This window comes from Paramisgurnus dabryanus, chromosome 15 (genome assembly GCF_030506205.2).
Source record: "Paramisgurnus dabryanus chromosome 15, PD_genome_1.1, whole genome shotgun sequence".
Lineage (NCBI taxonomy): Eukaryota > Metazoa > Chordata > Actinopteri > Cypriniformes > Cobitidae > Paramisgurnus > Paramisgurnus dabryanus.
In genome coordinates this window covers 21925213-21945200 of record NC_133351.1, presented here as the reverse complement: position 1 = coordinate 21945200, position 19988 = coordinate 21925213, and the positions used below count along the sequence as shown (strand labels likewise).

The 19988-nt window shown below is 37.6% G+C and overlaps 1 protein-coding gene across 1 annotated transcript; it reads left to right on the top strand.

Moving 5' to 3' along the window:
* Nucleotides 1–253: 253 nt before the first annotated feature.
* On the top strand, nt 254–19863 carry LOC135731047 (protein mono-ADP-ribosyltransferase PARP4-like). The gene is made up of 34 exons (XM_065249002.2): nt 254–387; nt 1038–1239; nt 1813–1903; nt 2039–2114; nt 2622–2720; nt 2838–2996; nt 6793–6930; nt 7019–7177; nt 7297–7448; nt 7559–7690; nt 8203–8301; nt 8380–8563; nt 8649–8790; nt 8933–9075; nt 10695–10826; nt 10930–11016; nt 11131–11295; nt 11410–11453; nt 11615–11693; nt 11793–11930; nt 12310–12505; nt 13315–13385; nt 13736–13923; nt 14064–14163; nt 14285–14455; nt 14927–15007; nt 15096–15176; nt 15280–15375; nt 16060–16161; nt 16262–16787; nt 16874–16989; nt 17074–17176; nt 17674–17806; nt 17885–19863. Exons 1-34 carry the CDS (start codon nt 262–264, stop codon nt 18084–18086), a joined length of 4713 nt encoding a protein of 1570 aa, XP_065105074.1. The 5' UTR covers nt 254–261; the 3' UTR covers nt 18087–19863.
* The last annotated feature ends 125 nt before the right edge of the window (nt 19864–19988 follow it).

The following is a 19988-nucleotide window of genomic DNA, read 5'->3' as shown; positions in this document are numbered from 1 at the left end:
TGATGGCGCTCGTCTTTTGTTTGTACAGCATGGGGGCGTCTTTACCGTATGTCAGGAAGTACAGTACTGACATTTTCTGCACTTAAATTTGCACAGTGTGGTTGGATTATATGTACAGTTTTCAAACTTTATCTCCCGATTCTAACTTTACTCACGGTAAGTACTCTATTACTATTAATGTCATGGCAATAAAAGAGTTACTGTAGCACTTCATCATTCCGAGTTTTTGTTTATCTCTGCAGTTTAATATCGGGGGTCATTATGGCGGTGTTTGACAACTGTAACGTGCTGTTAGATGTGAAGACTTTGCCTTTTAAAGAGAAGAAGAAGCTGAGGTCAGCTCTTCTGGATAATGGAGGAAACATCACTTATGTGGTCAACAAACAGGTCTGTCTTCTGTTTAACAGAAACTTCTTTGTTTTTACATCTATAAGACCGTTTCATCAGGCGCACGTGTGGTGACGCGATAAGCGTCTGGTCCGAACTTTACTTCCGGTTTCTTTTTGTTTAATGGTCTGACTAGTTGCTGAAACTGAATTCTTAAACAAATACCTCGTCGAAAATAACAAATGTTTTGGAATCCTATAATCTACGTGTTGTTGTGTTTTGCTCGTTATATAAATAAACTACTTTAAAAGGACTTTGTTGTTATTTATTCTTAACAGAGTTTACCGGAAGTTACGTGATGGCCATGAAAGCGGCTTGTTTGTGTTGTTACTGCTGAAACCGTCTTTACTATTTAAGACAAAGCTAATGATTCATTGCAGAGTTGTGATTCAGATGAAGTTTTAAAATTTTCTAAACCTTGTTAAAAATATATATATAATGGAAAGGGAATTTTATTGGCTTTAATGGAAACTATAATGATCTGTGCTGGTAATCTGTTGGGTTATTGGCAGATGAGAACTAATAAAAAAAACTAAATCCAACTGAAATAAGACATATAGGACTTTATCTGTATTTATAATAGAAACCATTAGAATTTGTATTATAGGGTATTGAGTTTAATTGATCTGTACTTTATATCATTTGTTCAGTGCTCTTTTGTGGTGACCAGCAGTGTGGATGATCTGAGCAGTAACAGACAGAAGAGCATTCACAAGCTTCAGATCCCTGTGGTTGGGATGCAGTATGTATGGAGTTGTCTGGATAAAGGTCATCTCCTGCCTTTTGCAGAGCATGTTTTGACCCCACAACTGACACACCCCAGTTCTGAACACAGCTCCCTACGTAATCCAGGTATTAAACACTTATTGTTCTGCATGAGTATACTGTATGGACAGTAGTGTGCAAAAGTCTTATGTCACAATCTTAGATTTGTTGTTTTCTCAGTCTATATATTATTATACAATCAGAAAATACAATACATTCAAATAGTTATTGTTTTAAACTTGTTGAGTGTGACCTTCCCGTACACTTGAGCAAAAGCAGAAACCTGCAGGTTCTTGTAAACCAAAATTAAATGAAACCTTTATGTCTAATCTAATGACTGCAGGACTTAAGTCTCCATAAAATAGTTCAAGGGAGGTCACACTATATACAAACTTTTGTCTGAAGAAGCCAATTTGTTTAGAAAATTGTGTCTTTATTTACATTTTGTGTGCATATCTCTATATTTTCTGTTTTCTTGTATCTTGATAGAGAGAGGAAAAAATAAATATGGAAAACATTTTGTTAAACAACAAAGCTGGTGGTGACCTGAGACTTCTCCACAGTATTATATAATCTGATGTATTTGACATACTATTTGTATTGTGTTTTAAGTGCATTTGAGAACTGCTGTTGAAATAATGTTGTTTTCCACCCATAAAGTGTTGACTCAGATACCAGTAAAAGGGAGCTTCATAAGTCAAACTCGGACGGAGATTCTTGGGAAGGGCGGACCTTGTCCCGGGAAGTTTAGGTAAACTCTTATACTATACTGTAGATGTTTGTTTGTATAGACAAAGAAAAAATGTCACCTGTGCTTTACTACTTTAAATCCATTATTATACTTTATACTAGCTGACTGCCATACCTTTAAATTTTCCTACTGCAGAATTTACAAAGGTGATCAGGATCTGCCTGAATTTCCTTCACATTTTCAAGTGGCCAAATATTCCTTTTTTAAGAAGGTAAGTTTATGCAACATGCAGATGAACAGATATTTCCAAAGACCCTTAACTGCTTTAACTGTAAGATCACGAATAAGGCCTGAATTAACACAATGCATTGTCCTAGGGCAGGGGTGGGGAACCCTGGTCCTGGAGGGCCACTGTCTTGCGGAGTTTAGTTCTAACCTTAATTAAACACACCTGAAAAATCTAATTAAAGTCTTTAGGATTACTTGGAAATGAAATCAGGTGTGTTTGATTAGGGTTGGAACTCTGCAGGAAAGTGGCCCCCCAGGACCCAGGGTTCCCCACTCCTGTCCTAGGGTGACCACATTAAAAGTACCCTCCACACACACACACACACACACACACACACACACACACACACACACACATATTTTAAAGGTCTAGTCATTGCAGGGCTTCAGCCTAACTTTTTTACTAGGAGCACCGTAGCCCTTTCACTATTGTATTTGTTTTAACGTGTGTTTGTTGTCACATCTGCACATTTTTAATTGTGTATTGCAGAATAACTCGAAGACTTTATCAGTTTTGGAGCTGCAGAGTGCCAAAGGAAGAGCTGGCCAACAGTATCGCATCTTGTGTTCAATCTTGCATGAATCAGAGGTTTGATCATTTATAATTACCCCTGTTGTACGGTGTCTGTATTGCAACAATAGGAAGTACAGTTGGAAACATTGATAGTGTTTTGTGGTGATGCTGATTTTCTCTCTCTTTCTATAGAAGAAAGTGGTATGGGACAAGCTTGTGTACTGCAGCACCTCTGAAGATGCTCTGGAAGCGTATGTGATGCTGATGAAAGAAGAGAAAGATAAAGGATTCACACAGATGTTTGCACTTCCCCCTGAGGCTGAGCACTTGGCATCCTACAGCTTAAAACAGGTTTGATGGACAGAAACCTCTTTATGTTTCTAAAAAAACATTTACTGAAGATTTCACCAAAACTGAAGCAGTGGTTAAAGGGATATTACACCTAAAAATGAAAATCCTGTCATCATTTACCCGCATTCATGTTAGGCAGACAGTTACTGATGGACTCAGTGAATTTTTTTTTCTTATTGTGTTTATTGGACCTTTTGACAAAATCATCCCAAAATTCATAACATTTGTTGTTTTCGGTCTTTATTGATTTTTCTAAAAACAAAAATGTTTATTTCAGAAATAAAAACTAATATTTTCATGGCATATACAACATTTTCTCATTACTATTAAATGAGCTGTCCTCAGTAATCACTTCATTAGATGTCCATTCCTCGTTATCATCATCCTCATCTTCATCTACCTCATTCATAAGTCATTTGAATTTCCATCCATAATTATGCTAATAAAATGTTCACACCAAACTTTTTTCAGTCTAAATTTACAGACAGTAACACAAGAATTGCTTTCATTGCAATATTCAAACTAGGGCTGTCACAACAATTAAATAATCATCTCCTCTGGATTGTTTGACCTTATTGTAATGATTTCAGGTCACCACAATGATTGCACATCTCTTTAAAAAACACAAGAGGGAGCTGCAGCAAGTGTATAATGGCACTCTTTAACTGGCAGTACATTGCAAAGCCATAGCCATTCAACACAGTGGAAAAAAAACTTTGATAATCAGTATGAACTGCCAGATAAAACATACATTTACAAAACAGTTATTCCAAATTTAATGAAGTGAAGGATGCTATTCTTAAGGATTTGTAAGGAATTTATTTTCTTACAGCCACTGCAGACATGTGGTCCCGTACTAATATGACCTTAGTCTCTGACCTTATTATTGGCCTCTATTTAGATAAACTTGGCAAAATATTTAATTTAAATAATCACAACGTGTAAAAATAATTTCATGAACAAACAAAAAAATTATGAGAATTAAATGTCAATGTAATAAAACAGACAATTAATCGTCATAATCGTCAAAGCCCTAAACTGTCAATTAATCATCATAGTCGGTACAATTTATTAGACAATTAACCATTAGACAAATTTAATTACCGTGACAAACGGTTATTTAATTCAAACGTTTAGCGAGGTATTAGTATATAGTATATAAAAAGACATAGAAATACATATAATGATATACACATAAAAATATTCAACTTACACTCTAAATATATGGTACGATGACATATTAACCCTTAGTTTAATTTGGCATTGGGTTTGGCATAATGCAGATTGTATCATGAAATAAATTACAATGTTAAATATAGCTGCAAGCAGCGATACGGGGTCAAGCACCTTCAGCGCAATGAGCACCCAAAGCACAGCAAAAACGGCACGACGCAGCAAATGCGCAAAGCGCAGAAAGCGCGCAATACAGAGCCCGAACCCGAAGCAAAGCAAATGCAGAGCAGAACCACTGCAGTGCGGAGCAACAACAGTAAAGATGGCAAAAATATAACACGTGTGGAAAACCAGACAGGTCGAGAAGAACGTGTTAAAGGGAACACAAAAGGAAATCTCAATAAGTGAAAGTAAGAGCTGGGATTCGAACCCATGACCTCAGGTTCCCAAAGCAACGCACTAACCGCATGCGCCACTGAGTAAACGATTAAACCACTGAGTTGGTGTGTCCAAGCTATAGAATAGAGATTTAGAGCTGTAAACATTGATATCCAGCAATTACCAAACGTGCAGAAATAACAACAGAGAGCACAAATAACTGAAATACAATGTATTGTATGAAAATCACAAAACTTAAGTGAGAAAAAAGTTAAGACAAAATATCACTGCACATGGGGTTTGAACCCATGACCCCAGAATCTCATGGCATGTGGTTAACCAGATGCGCAACTCAGCTAACACAGCTCAAAGGGCAGCAAAAAACAGCTTAGGTGCTTCAAGGATTGACGTGTGCCAATCAACACAGATGCAGAACTGACAGTGCAGAGCAGAACTATCAGAAATACAATGTATATGGGAATCAAAAAGCTCAAATGAGATTGAAGACAAGAACATCATTCTGTATAGTAATGCTATACAATGTAATATACAGTCACATTAATTTACTATGACAAATAGACAACGTCACAGGCACGGTCAACTTTGGAGTGGTATTTCTAAGAAAGAGAACAGAATATCAAAAATCTGTTCGGTCATTTCTGTGCGGATTGCTCCAAACATTATACGAGCAGTACCTGGCATAAAATAAACAACATTTGTAAAAGGAGTAGCGAAAAAATAATCTACCATATGCTTTACAATAACACATGAACAGAATGTTGGAAAATGACAAACGAGGCATCGTTGCAATCGGCATAAACCAGTGAATACAATTTCACAAAGAAATTAATATCAGACAAAGTATTCAGAAGTTACAAGCAGTTCCATGAGAACTGTTATAGTTTATAACCCCTAGGTGGCGCTGTATTTGACTTCCCAGGTACCTTCAGGACATCATGTCGAAGCTCCTTACTAATTTTTGCGCGGATATGTCCAATAGTTCAAAAAATATAACAAATTATGTGAAATTTCAAAATGGCGGACAGGCGGTTCGGTCAAACCCGGCATAATACACATCGACAGATGCGGCATGAGGTAAGCAATCCATAGACATCAAGATCATAATTTTCTGACAAACAGTTCAGAAGTTATGGGCAAAAATAGCCTATTTTATTATCTCATGACCCATAGGTGGCGCTGTCACCAAATTTGGCATGGACCCCAAGTTCATGGTCCACATTTAGTGTACCAAATTTCATTTCAATTGATCAAAGAATGACTGAGCTACAGCTTCAGAACCATTTTTGCGTCAACCTTGTTAAGTTTGCGCATTTATTACTTTTGAACAAAGATAAATATCAAAATTCTGTTCAGTCATTTCTATGCGGCTTACTCCAAAGATCATCTGTGCCAAATCTCATAAGAATTGAACAACATTTGAAGGAGGAGTAGCGAAAAAATGGAATACTGTACATTTCAAAATGGCCGCTACTGTAATGGGTGGAGTTTTACTGTAAGGTATTAAAATCAACAAGCATGAGGAGAGCAATCACGTGTACTAAGTAGAATTTTCATAGATCAAGCGGATCAGAAGTTATAACCCTTTGAACATTGAATTTTTGAACTGCTGGTGGCGCTATAGAGTTAGTACTAGAGACCCCATTTTTGGTCACATGACTTTTTAAGACCACCACTACAACTGTGCCAAATTTCATCATTTTCCTATGTACGGTTCATAGGGCTGCCATAGACGCCTATGGCTAAGAAGAAGAAGAAGAAGCAGAATAATAATAATAATAATACTAACAATTACAATAGGTGTCTCAGCACCTTCGGTGCTTGACCCCTAATTTGGGAATTTACAGATAACTTGACTTAAATACCTCCTGTGCTGTATCATGTTTGATGCACACATATTCAACATGATTTCACTATAAAATTAGTCACAAAATATTAAGTACTTATACATTGCTTCAATACAGTAAATATCCATATTGATGTAACAATATTATTTAAGAGGGTGTAAATGACAAAAAATTATAATTTTAGGGTCCTTTTTAACTTAATATTAAATATGATCTAAACGCATCTCATAAAATAAAATGACAGGACCTAGAGGTCAGTAATGTTTATAGCTGAAATATTGTTTATCATGATTATGTGTTTACACTATCGGTCATGTTTGCCATGTTTAGATTGTCATCTGTTTTCATAATAAATTAACATCCGTCCTTTTGATTGTCAGCTTCTTTTGGAGGAGAAGCTGAACTGCAGCACACTATCACAGGAAGTGGGCGTCTTTGTGGAGCTGGTTTGGACCGAGGCTCTTGGTTCCCTTAGTAAAATTCTCACGGTCCCTGTTTCCAGGATCAGCCTTAATGATGTAAGAATGAGCTTAGATAACCACATGAACACTGATATATTTTTTTATTATCTTGATTGTTGTATTTAATATCTCTGTGATGTTGCAGGTGAGCAGGGTGGAGGGATTGCTGCTGCAGGCACAAAAGACTCAAGATGAGGAGAAAGTCAAGACCCTGCTGGAGGAGGTCAACACTCTTTTACCCCTTCAAATAGCCGACCCTCCTTCCACACACAAGCTTGTGTCTCAGAAACTAGACCTTTGTCAGGTAACACATTGTTGACATTGCCAAATTAAGCAGTCCTTTAGCTCAATAATGCTGCTAATGTTTGTAATGTCAAGGAATATATGAGGTCCTTAAACGTTTATCTGTTCTGATTTCTCCAGCTGATCAGAGATATTTTGAATGTGAGTGAGGCCACTATGAGAAGCCCCTTGCCCTCCTCTTTGGGAAAGTATCGTGCCCTGAGGTGCAGCATTGATGTGGTCCCATCAGAAAACCCTGAGTTCACTGTTATCTCTCAAATGCTTCAAGACAAGTAAAGTCACATCATATTCAATGTTTATGGTCTGACATTTTAACACGGTTTAATATTTATTATTTTAGAGTTTGTCTTTAAATGATTTGCTTAATTTTTATCTACAACAGGCCTATTCAGATTCAGAAGATTTTACGTGTAAGCAGAGGGGTGGAGCTTCAGATGTTTAGGGAGGAGCTTGGCAACATAAAGCCCCTCCTCCACTCGACTGGCACCAACAGTTTTGTTGGAATACTTTCACGGTTAGAGCACATTCTTTAAAATGTATATTTGTAAATATATAATCTCTGTTTTTTTAAATGGTTATTTTTTTAGTAATTTTGTCCTCATTGTCATGAATCACAAGACAACACAAGCTATAAGAATGTAATATTTTCTGAAAGAAGTCTCTTATTAGGCTAAAAATCATGATTTGCTGATGTCTGAAATCAAATTAGTCACTGTGAAAGGATGCAAACAATGTGGATGTAGTGCAGTAAACAAAAAATGAATAAGGTCCCTTCATAATACAACATGGGCAACAGTAATGTTGTTATGAGGCATGAGACTAAGTAGATCATCCATTTTACACAGCTTCCCTACCACCCACTTTGTTTACTTTTTTTGTTATTATTACCTATTAGTTTGTAATAATAAGTTTTGAGCATGTGTTCTTCATCACATATATAAACATGCTGAGCTGTATTAAACACTTTATAACTATATGTTAAAACTGACACATGTATGACAAAATATGCATGTTTATTTCTATCAGAGGTTTGCTGCTGCCCAGGGTCGGAGTGGAACAACATGGAATTGAGAGGACAGATATCGGGAATCTTGGAGGAGGCATCTACTTCAGTGATTCTCTGACGTCAGTGATCGATTTAGAAAATGTTGTCATCATTTATTTAGCCGTATGTCATTTTTCATACTGTATTCTGTATCACAGGACTAGTGTGAAATACTCCAAGCCCAGCGTAGCCGATGGCTCTCGACTGCTGTTGGTGTGTGACGTGGCTCTGGGCCAGTGCAAGAACCTGCTGAAAAGAGACCCCACTTTGACCTGCGCCCCCAAGGGCTATCACAGTGTACATGGAGTCCGCCGAACTCCAAAAACTACCTCAGAGTTTCAGGTGCTTTTCGTAGTCCATGTACTTGAATAATCTGCTTGTGTCTATGTGATACAAACCTTTACATTAATTTGTGTATGTTTTACAGGATGATGAGTATGTTGTATATAACACAGATCAGATCAAACTCAAGTATGTTGTGCAGTACACTTTAGAGGAGGACCAGCTGACAGAGTTTCATCCTCAAATCAACACTTCTGAGGAGCTCGCACAGCCCACCGAAAGAATCTGTGAGTGACTTCCAGTGATCAAGACATGTCCATCTTTTAAGAGTATTAGAGTTTGATGCCGTGGAATTACAGATCATGCCACGTTTGATGTTCTGTCAAGCTAAATGCATCTGCAACTTTTTGTGTCAATGTGTTTGTCCAGTGCCCATTGATGAGAGTGAAGGTCTGGAGTCCACTAAGAATCCTCTAGAGGAGATGACCGCAGGTCTCCTGGACAGCAGTGGCAAGACACTTCCTCTGAAGGCTGTCCATGTGAGGTGCAAATTAATGGACTTACTTTGTCAGGTCAGTAACTCCAGTGGGCATCACGTTTGGTTAGAGCGCAATACAGTACAAAGCAGGAGTTTTCAAAGTGGGGTCTGGTGGTCTGCAGTCCATAGCCAGGGGTCCAAGAAATAATTTGGTTCAAGTCATACCTCTCAGGTAGGTCATTTCGGGTATCCTGGAGAGGTGACGTCTCTGAACCCCAATGTCTCGATAATGGGGTGCCTCAAGGCTCTGTGCTTGGACCGCTGCTCTTTTCGATATACATGACATACCTGGGCTCTGTCATTCGAAAACATGGCTTGTCCTACCACTGCTATGCGGACAACACTCAACTCCACTTGTCGTTCCACCCTGATGATCCCACGGTTTCTGCCCGCATCTCGGCATGCCTGAGGGACATCTCACTCTGGATGAAGGATCACCATCTCCAGCTTAACTTTGCGAAGACAGAACTGCCTGTCATATCATCTGAACCAAAGATTCAGCACAACCTTTCCGTTCAGCTAGGTTCCTCAACCATCACGCCTTCCAGGACGACCAAAAACCTGGGAGTGGTCATTGATGATCAGCTTAGCTTCACGGAGCATGTTGCCAGCAGCGCTCACTCTTGTAGATTAATCCTCTACAATATTAGGAAAATTAGACCTTTCTAAATGAGCACGCTACGCAGGTCCTAGTCCAAGCCCTTTTCCTTTCCAGGCTGGACTTCTGCAATGCGCTACTGGCTGGACTTCCAGCCTGCACAACCAAATCCCTACAAATGATTCAAAATGCAGCAGCATGAGTGGTCTTCAATGAGCCAAAGAGGGTGCACGTCACTCCTCTCTTTGTCAAGTTACACTGGCTTCCTATAGCAGCTTGCATCAAATTTAAAGCTCTGCTCCTGGCCTTTAAAACCACCACTGTGTCAGCACCCCCTTACCTTCACTTACTTATACAGCCTTATGTACCCTCTCGATCCCTGCGCTCTGCCACCGAGCGACGGCTTGTGGTGCCAAAAGGGTAAAAAACATTAGCGCATACCTTCTCAGGAGCTGTTACACAATTGTGGAATGATCTGCCGGTCGTGACACGATCTGCTGACTCTGTAGCTATCTTTAAGACTCGGCTAAAAACCCATCTCTTTTGCAATTACCTCACTTCCTAATATAGGACTTACTATCTTTCTATATTCTTCCTTTCTCTTTATCTTTACATTTCTTAAAAAAAGAAATTACTAACCAACCCTTGGCTATGTATACTGTGTTGGACTTGATGTATTGCTGTTCTTGTGTTACTATAATTGCTTCTATTGTTTACCTCATTTGTGAGTCGCTTTGGACAAAAGCGTCTGCTAAATAACTAAATGTAAATTTTCTTTGCCAGTCTTGCTACTGTTCATTTTATGAAAGCTATAAAACAGGTATTACTTAAAACCTAAAGTGTTTAGGTTTGAAAAATTAACAATACAAATAGTTTAATAGCACATAAGAGTACATTGTGGAAAGCCTGCAGGTACAGTAGGACTTATAACTTTTAAAGAGGGTCCTTGGAAATGTTTCTCCCCTATAAGTGGTCCCTGGCCCCAAAAAGTTTTGAATTCCTGTCACAGAGCATTGCATTATAATTTCAATTGTACTTTCTTTTCTCTTCACCAGGTCATAATTTTTCAGACTTACACAAACCAGAGTGAAGTTCCCATTGAAGCGAAATATGTCTTTCCACTGGAGGAAACGGCAGCGGTGTGTGGATTTGAGGCCTTTATCAATGGAAAGCATGTCATTGGAAAGGTGGTTATCATTTACATTTGTCAAATGCAGCTGAACAGCTCTGCTTTTAATTTAAACCTTTATGTTTGACTTATAACATCCATTTTCTTTCTTTTTCTGGCAGGTAAAGGAAAAAGAACAGGCTCGTAAAGAATACAGACAAGCAATAGAGAGGGGCCATGGAGCGTATCTAATGGACCAGGATGCACCTGTGAGTTTTCTATATTATTGTTTCTTTATAGATGTATTTATTACAGCAGAGCAGACAAACCAAAGTGATCATGCAGCATCTGTATGTTTAAGTCTGTGTGTTTATGTGAGACAGGATGTATTTACTATCAGCGTTGGGAACCTGCCTCCAGGAGCCACAGTTTTGATCAAGGTGACCTTCATCACTGAGCTGGTTGTGAGAGGAGGCTCCATCATCTTCTCTCTGCCCGGCAGTGTAGCACCGTGGCAGCAGAGCGCCGCTCTCAATCAGAAAACTCAGGTATGACACAGTCGGCCTTTTGTCACGACTGAACTTTAATTCAAGCACTGTGTGCAATACTGTTAGGATGTTTCAGTCTGTTCTGTAGAGAAATAAAGTTGTGTTGTATTTCAGGGAACTGTTGAGAAGATCTCTGTGACAGAGCTTCAGTCAAAGGGGTACGAATCTAAATTCACTAAGAATAAATCGAACCTACTAATAGCATCTGTTTGCATTTCAAACTAAAGAAATCATGCAAATCAGGCCAGGGTACAATGCAAACACAAACTCATGGTGTAATTCTTCACTCATTCTTAAATGACTCAATCTCTTTCTTTAGGGAGTTCTCTCTGTGTATGTCCATTGAAATGCCTTATGAGATCATCAACTTAGAGTCTTCACACCTCATCAAAATCAAGGTTATTTATCACTAAATGCTTATCTGTTTCTGTAAATAAGAATTAAAATGCATTAAATAAGAAGAGATATTAACATTTATCTTTATCTTCTCCACTCAGAGGACAGACTGTAAGGCTGTGATCAGTACTTTGCCAGGACAAACTCTTGGATCTGATGGGCTCCAGGTGACCTTCAGTCTTTCTAAGATCCACATGCCCAGAATGTGGGTGGAGAAACATCCAGACAAAGAGAGTCAGGTACAGAAACCATCAGTTTACACCTGCTATTAAAATTGATTTGCAGTAGATAATATGAAGTATTCTGAAGTGAAACAAACATTTAATTTTCATTGATGGCCTTAAAGGGATAGTTCATCCAAAATTGAATCATTTAGTCACCCTGATGTTGTTCTAGACCTGTATGATTTTTTTCTGATGAACACAAAAGAAGATATTTTGATAAACAATGGTAAACACACAGCTGCCAGTAATTACTGACTTACATAGTAGAGAAAACAAATACAATGAAATTCAATGCGGGAAATCACTTATCACAATATCTTCTTCATCATTTCAAGTAAATGATGAAGAAGAATTTGGATCGAAGCTTGCTTTCATTTCACAATGATCTCTCCAGGCATGCATGTTGGTGTTTTATACAGACTTTAAGTCCAACTCTGAAGGTCCATCCAGTGTGAGTGATGTCATCATCCTGTTGGACACCTCAGAGTCAATGCGGGGAGACGCCATACTAAACGCTCGCAGGATTGCTCTTCAAGTCCTTAACTCTTTAGACCGCTCACTAAAGATCAACATCATCTCTTTTGGCACTGGTAAGTGCTCATGAACCTGCTGTTGAGATTTATATTGTTATTTTTTAGATTAACTTCCCTATTTGTCTGTAATTTGTTCATCATAGTAAAGAGGTTCTGGTGAGGAACAACATGGTGGATCTTCATTTCAATACTTCAGTGTTAATCTAAGGCTCTGTTTACAACTGGTTTTACTGCGTTTTGGTTAATTGGATCCCAAGTGATCGAGAGAGACACATTCCCCTTTACAACTGGTGTCAATCTTTTGTCCACTTCTGTCATGATTACTTCGAGGGGATGGTCTATAGGCGGATTGTTAAAACACAAGCAGGAGTAATTATGGGTTTAAGTTGACACACACTAATATTATGTCAGAGTACCGCTCCTTGTGTTGTTAGTAAACCTGCTGCACAATGTTATGTTTATGTAAGGGCTTTCGCTGATATTTGAGATCAATTGATGTAATAAGCTTGTGCAACTTTCACATGCTTGCAAAATAAAGCAAAAATGAAAGAGGCAGAGAGCAGCCACTATTGCTTTTTCAAGTGACAGCCTAAAGACCGCGCTAAACACTGTGGGTTCACGTCAGGACTGATATAAAAACATTGTGCTCATTACATGACACATTAGATCAAAAGGCGGAGAATAGATGGCCTTTTGTGGCTGCACATGAGAGTTTACATCTTTGAATGTGGTCAAAGATTGGACAAGCTGAAAGCGCTTTACACCTGTATAGTATAATCCACTTGTGATCCGATTGACCAAAATGCATCTTAAAACCAGGTGTAAAAAGCCTCTAAGTGTAATTTCTAATGTGGGTGTTGTTGTAGATTACAAGGAAGCGTTTCCTGCACCAGTGCTCTTAGATGAAACCTTTGAATCAGCCAGAAAATTCATTATGGTGAGTAGCAGTTAAAATGGTTAAAGTTTGGTGTTTCTGTACAGCTGGCTTGGGAAGAAGGCAAATAAAGCGAAATGTTTTATACAGTACATTTTCTATTAGGAGACAATCACTTAACTTGAATGCACATTGGAGCGCATAACCAAGTTATTACCAAATCATTTTACCAAGACAACAATTACCAAATAAAAAAATTAAAACATTTCAAAGATTGAATCAATGTAAAAACAATGACTGAGATCAAAGTTTGATGTGTAATTATATTCAAACTTTAGTCTAGATTTAACAAACAGGGTCACAAATCTCAGTTTCTCTGTGTATCATTGCATTAATGACGTCTTTATCAACAGTCGTGTAATGAAACGGGTGGCAGCACTGAGTTGTGGAGGCCTCTCCGTAGCCTGAGCCTGATACCTCCATCACATGGCATGAGAAACATCCTGCTGATCTCTGATGGACACGTACAGAACCAGGCGCTGACTCTTCAGCTGGTCCGAGAAAACTCCTGCCACACGCGAGTCTTCACCTGCGGCCTCAGGTCTGTCTTTAAAGAGGTTTTTAGGTTAATTCAATAGAGGAAATGTTAATGTTGCTTTTCTCCTTACTTTATAATGTCTCTCAATTAAAATGTATTACACTTTTGAATCTACAGTGAGACTCATGTTTGTCTTTGTGTAGCCTGACAGCTAATCGTCATATGCTCAGAGCTTTGGCTCAAGCAGGTGGTGGGACGTATGAATTTTTTGACACAAAGATGAAACACACATGGACAGAGAAGGTCAATCATAACTAACTAACCATCTATCAGTTTTTATTTAATAAGTGAGAGCGTTACAGTAGACCAGGGTCTCAAAGCTCCTCTGATGATTGTGTGTAAATAAATGAATTGGTGATTTCAGGTGCGTGCTCAGGTTCAGCGGTTGGAGTCTCCCGGCTGCAGATCAGTGGCTGTGAAATGGCAGCAATTTAATCCCACAGCGCCCCCTCCTGTTCAGGCCCCCTCACAGCTTCACGCTCTCTTCAGTGACTGTCATACACTCGTGTACGGCTTTGTGCCCCACTGTACTCAGGTAGGACTGATGATCTGATGCTGTGCAGGTGAATTGGTTCATGCTGTAGTTTTTGTTAGGAATAGATGATATATTGAACAACAATATTATAAATACTATGATCTTGTTGGTGATATGAAATTAACTAGCAGTGTGATTATGGCAATAATTTAAATGCACTGTTAGCATTTTAATACTTTCCATGTTTGCATTAGTTAATAAAATAAATAATAATAAAATATATTTAAACATGTCTCCTGTGTACATTTACTGACAAATGTATTGAAAATTACTTTAATTTAGTTTTGCTTAAACCATTTTAAGAATTTTGTCTACAGTGTCAGCTTCTTAAGCTATTTTTAATTTAAAATATAAATATCAAGTTACCTATCAAAAAGCATCAAAAGATGAAATATCTTGATATATATTATTTTCTCAGCTTGAGTTGTTATGCATTTATTGTTTTGAATGGTATGATGTTGACTTGTTCAGGCCATGCTGTTTGGTGATCTGAGTGGACAGGAGATAAAAACAATGGTGTCAACCACAGAACTTCAAAAGACAAAAGGAACTGTGAGTGCCAGCATCTTAAATATTTTACATAAACATAAATATCGTCGATTTTGATTTTAAATTTGTGTCTATGTGTTTGCGTGTGTAGTTCCTTCACAAGTTAACAGCCAGAGCGATCATCAGAGATTATGAAGATGGCATACTCGGAAACAGTGAGGCAGAACATGAGGTACAATATTTCTTTAATATGTTCATGTAAAATCATCAGACTATGAGATGCATACATGCGTTTGTCAGATGAAGTTGACTTGATGTTTTTATCTGTTTATCAGGGAAAGAAAGCAGAGCTGAAGTCTTACATCACTGAACTCAGTAAAGAGTTCTCCGTCTTGTCTCAGTTCACCAGCTTTGTGGCCATTGAAGAGAGGGTAAAATTACTACTGACCTCAAGATTTTGTGCTTAGATCATTGATGCTAAAACACATAAAAAATTACACATTCACTTTTTAATGCAACAATTAATGCAGATATATATATTTAAGCTCATATTTCCATTCTCATGAATGTTAAATTAGGTGCTCATGTTTAGTGGACTGATTTGGGTTTTACAACGACCAATACCAATAAATGGAGAGCAGAGTGACAGATATGCATATGAATGCAGTTGTACTTAAATTAAATGTATTTTAAAATTAATGATCACTATAACATAATATAAGTTTAAAAAGGTTCACATACTATTGTGGTAAACATTTGCACACGGAATCGTATTTTCTCACAGAAAGGCTAAATTAAATTAATTATACATACAGTACACAGGTGACTTCAGAGTATTGAGCTATATAGGAATAAATCATTATTGTAAGATATAAGAAATTGTACACTAATGTGTGCATGCACAACAAAAGCAGAGATCTCATGTCCACTTCTAGTTCACACTACACAAATCCTCAGCTCCCACCATTATTGTCAGATTTTTACTGATAACTGATTACTGATGCTGATACCAAATAATAACCAGTTCATTAGCATTGACAGTATTGTTCAACCACTGCTAATGTGAGATACTTGAAAATAAGAATTACGTTTATAACCTAATTTTCTCTTTATAGGACCGGAATCAGCTTGACACTGGATTCACAGATATTCCTAAACTAATCGCAGAAGAGGATGTGGATATTCTGCCTTATATAGGCTGGACTGAGGATAAAAAGGTATAAGTAAAAGTCTGATTGTTTTATAATGTAAATATAGCAATTCAATGTAAAAACTATAAGTTTACCACCATGCAAAACATTTTGTTTTGTTTTCCAGGTAGACTTCGGATGCATGGCCTTGGATTTGGACAGTGCTGTTGGCGGAGTTTTTGATATGTTGATAGAGGATTTTGAGTGGGATAGCTGCATTAAAAGTTATGAATCTCCTCTCAAATATGTTTCCAAACGTTGTAGCTCAGAGTCTCACTCTCACAATGAACAGATGTCAAATTTAAATTTGCAGGCTTTGCAAATGACTGATGTTGAAGCTGAAATGTTCTCACAATCAGAAGGATTCTTTGATGCTGATTACACAAAATTACAAGAGGAATTTAGTTGTCTACGATTAATAGACACAAATTTCCGCTTGAGAGAAAGACCTCCCTCTCCACCTGTGACTGAGAGGAGGAGGTGGAGGACAAGGCAAAGAGATGTTAATTCTCCTCCTGGTGCCCCTGAAGTTGAGCCTAGAAGAAGGTCTGATAAACCTCGTAGGGGTTGTGATGACCTTGGAGAAAGAAGACGTTCATCAGATATGGATTTATTTGAGTGCAACATGCGAAATAGTGTGTCTTCTGCACCTGGTAAGTTGACTTGCATTGACGAGGATCTCTTTGGGAGGGACTGTATTTAAAAAACCTGTTAATCATATGTCTTATTTCTTATTAAGCTTTTTTTAGCGAAAGGAAACATATAAGATCATATAGAAAACCAAGGTCAGCCAGCCGAGAAACATACAGACGTGACATAGTGGCCTGGGATGAGCTATTTCAGCTTCAGCATGAGGTACTGTACATATGTAATGCACTACATACTACACAGAAAATCAATGTGTTTTAATTTAAATTTACCCATTCTGTTTGGACATAGGATGGATACTGGGAATGCACTGGGAGGCTCAGTAGCTTCCTCAGCCTGGACATAGACTTTTTTGCTAATGTCTTCCTTAAAGAGAAAGGCATTTGTTCACTGGGTAAGATTTTTGATACCAAACTGGTGAAACTGTTTAAAATAGAAGGGGTAACACAGTGGCATATATGATTGTTGTGATGCTTTACAGTTATGTCAGTATCTTACAATTTATGAGGGGCACATTTTCCAGGCTCTGTCTCATGTAAAAAAAAGTTCAAAAACGTTAAGATATCCATTACATTCTCTTGTAATTTAAATTAGATATAAGTGATAATCAGTTTTCATTCCATCCACATTGAATATAAATTTTCTGTGAGTAATGACAAAGTGACAGCCAATGAAATAGATCTTAGAAGATATTTCATGTTTAACATACAATAACATAGTAGTAGAATTAAAGTCAGATTAAATTTCACTGTGTGTGTGGCTACTTTGTGCAACACCAAATAGTTAAAAATATGCCATGTTGCTTCATGTTTTTGGCCTAATCCTGGATGAGAGCGCTTTAACTAGTGAAAGTAAAATAGTAGTTGATAACCCAGATGTTTTGTCTGTCAGGTGCAAAGGCTCATGCAGATATTTTGAGATTGGTGGCCACTCTGTTGGTGCTGCAGCTGATTCGAGTAAAGAAGTCAGCCGAGGGGAAGCTGCTTCAGTCTCTCTTCTCTCTGAAAGACTCTGAGGGTCCCAGGTAAGAGCATACAGCACACACACATTATCATGTGCCATAGTTTCTCTTTATTAGATTCATAAAGTTTCCTACATGCAGGCCAATGCACTGGGAGGCTGTGAAGAAAGCAGTGGACTGGGCTTGCTGGGCAGATAAACAATATCCATGTGTGTGCAGCAGACTGGAGTTCGGCTGGGATTGGGAATCATCCACACGCCAGTTACTGGGCTATGATTCCCCACTTCCATACTCTCCACTCATACCTGTTCTGGACAGGCCTGTGCATGGCCATTGGGATTGATTGGGCTTGAGCCCAGGGGCCCCGCTCAGTATGGGGCCCCCTGCTTGTGTTCATTTGATTTGTTCAGTAATATGAACGTTGTTTTCATTTTCTTTTACAGCCTTTTGGTTGGTCTAGTGTGATTAACTAGACCTAAACTTTGTAAGGAATAGTGCAGTAAATTCGTTAAAGGCGGGCTGCATGATCTCTGAAAGCCAGTGTTGATATTTGAAATCACCTAAACACACACGCCCTACCCCAATAGAATCTGGAGCTTCTTTTGATTGAACCGCCCACACATACACAACCCAGGCAATGATGTTGGTTAGTAGACACGCCCCTTAATGCTGATTGGCTACAAGTGTGTTTTGGTACTCGGCCCGACTCCCTTTTCTAAACTGTTTTTCAAAAATCATGCACCCTGCCTTTAACTCCTGTTAGCATTGCACAGTGACCAAATCTTTCAAACATGGTAAGGAACGTCACATTTTCAGCTGACATCAGAGGTATTCAGGCCAATTATAACGTACAGATTAGCTGGCCAATCAGGGACACAGAGCTTTTCATATCGATGTGTTTTGTACAAAATCAGTGCGTTTCATGAAGCAAGGGAAATCTGGAGCTACAAAAATGTACGGTATGTGGAAAATAATGTGTTATTTACCATAAACCACGCAAACACATTGTATTAAACCAAATACACATTATTAATTTGAATTAATTTACAAATCATGCAGTTAATTTGGTTTTTGACAGTTCTAAAAATACATCATTTAATTGGCTTATGTTCTGCTTCAGAGATATAGACCATTTCAAAAGATGTAAACAACACTGGTCCAGAAGAACTTCCTGTTTCCGTTTTTTAACACTAGATAAACGTTGGGATAAAATAAACCAACAGAACATATAAACCTGAATTAACTGAAGTTAAACAAACATCTTAAAGATAATAATATATGTGAAATAAAAAATAACTGTCACAAACTGTAACAGGAAGTGTTTCTGGACCAGTGTTGTTTACATCATTTGAACTGGTCTATAGGTGCAGTTTATTAGACAGCTCTTATCCTTCTCCCAGAATAAAATGCATGTTTGAGCTGCCTTCATTTAAAAACATCTTGCACTGACCTATCTTAATATATATCATACCACTGTCTTGTCTCAAGACGCACACCAGTATTGTTTTTTGTAAGGTTTGTTTGTAAAAACTACTTTAATGTCCTAATATAACTAAGGCCTATTCTGGATTAGTCTAATAGTCTAGTTTATCGGTTATTTAGTAACTGGACAGAACTTTTCGTTTACATTTCTTGTTTCAATTTCTGACCTCAAAACTTTATAACAATGTCAATAACATTTCATAATTCTGTAGTCTCAAACAATATATTAAAGAATAATTTACTCAAACAATGAAACTTGAATTTTGAACTTACTTTAATGTTGTTTTAATTGCTTATGACTTTTTTAGTGTAACACAAAATGTTGTGATTTATTTTCCTTTCCATACAATAGAAATGAGTGATAACTGGGGCTTTTCAAACTCAGGAAAACAATGAAAAGTCACTTAAGGACTGTAAAATCAATTGTGAAATCTTGTGTACTTTATTTATTTATTTGATTTTGAGTCAAAATAAAGCATAATTTTTAACAGTGTAAATATATAGCTTATATAAATATACAAATTAATGCCAGAAGCACAAGCAGACAGAAGTTTAATTATAATTTACTTTAAACCGTATGAACTTGTAAGTGTAAATTGAAGAATAATCTTTATTTGACATAAAATAGTAAAAAGGCACAAAGACTTCTGTTTGAACTGTTTGCATTTCTGTGTAGATCTGTAACTATAAATAATGATATGTGACTTGTTTGCCTAGATATCTTTTGATAGTCCACTGTGCTACTGTCAATTTAAACCTTTAC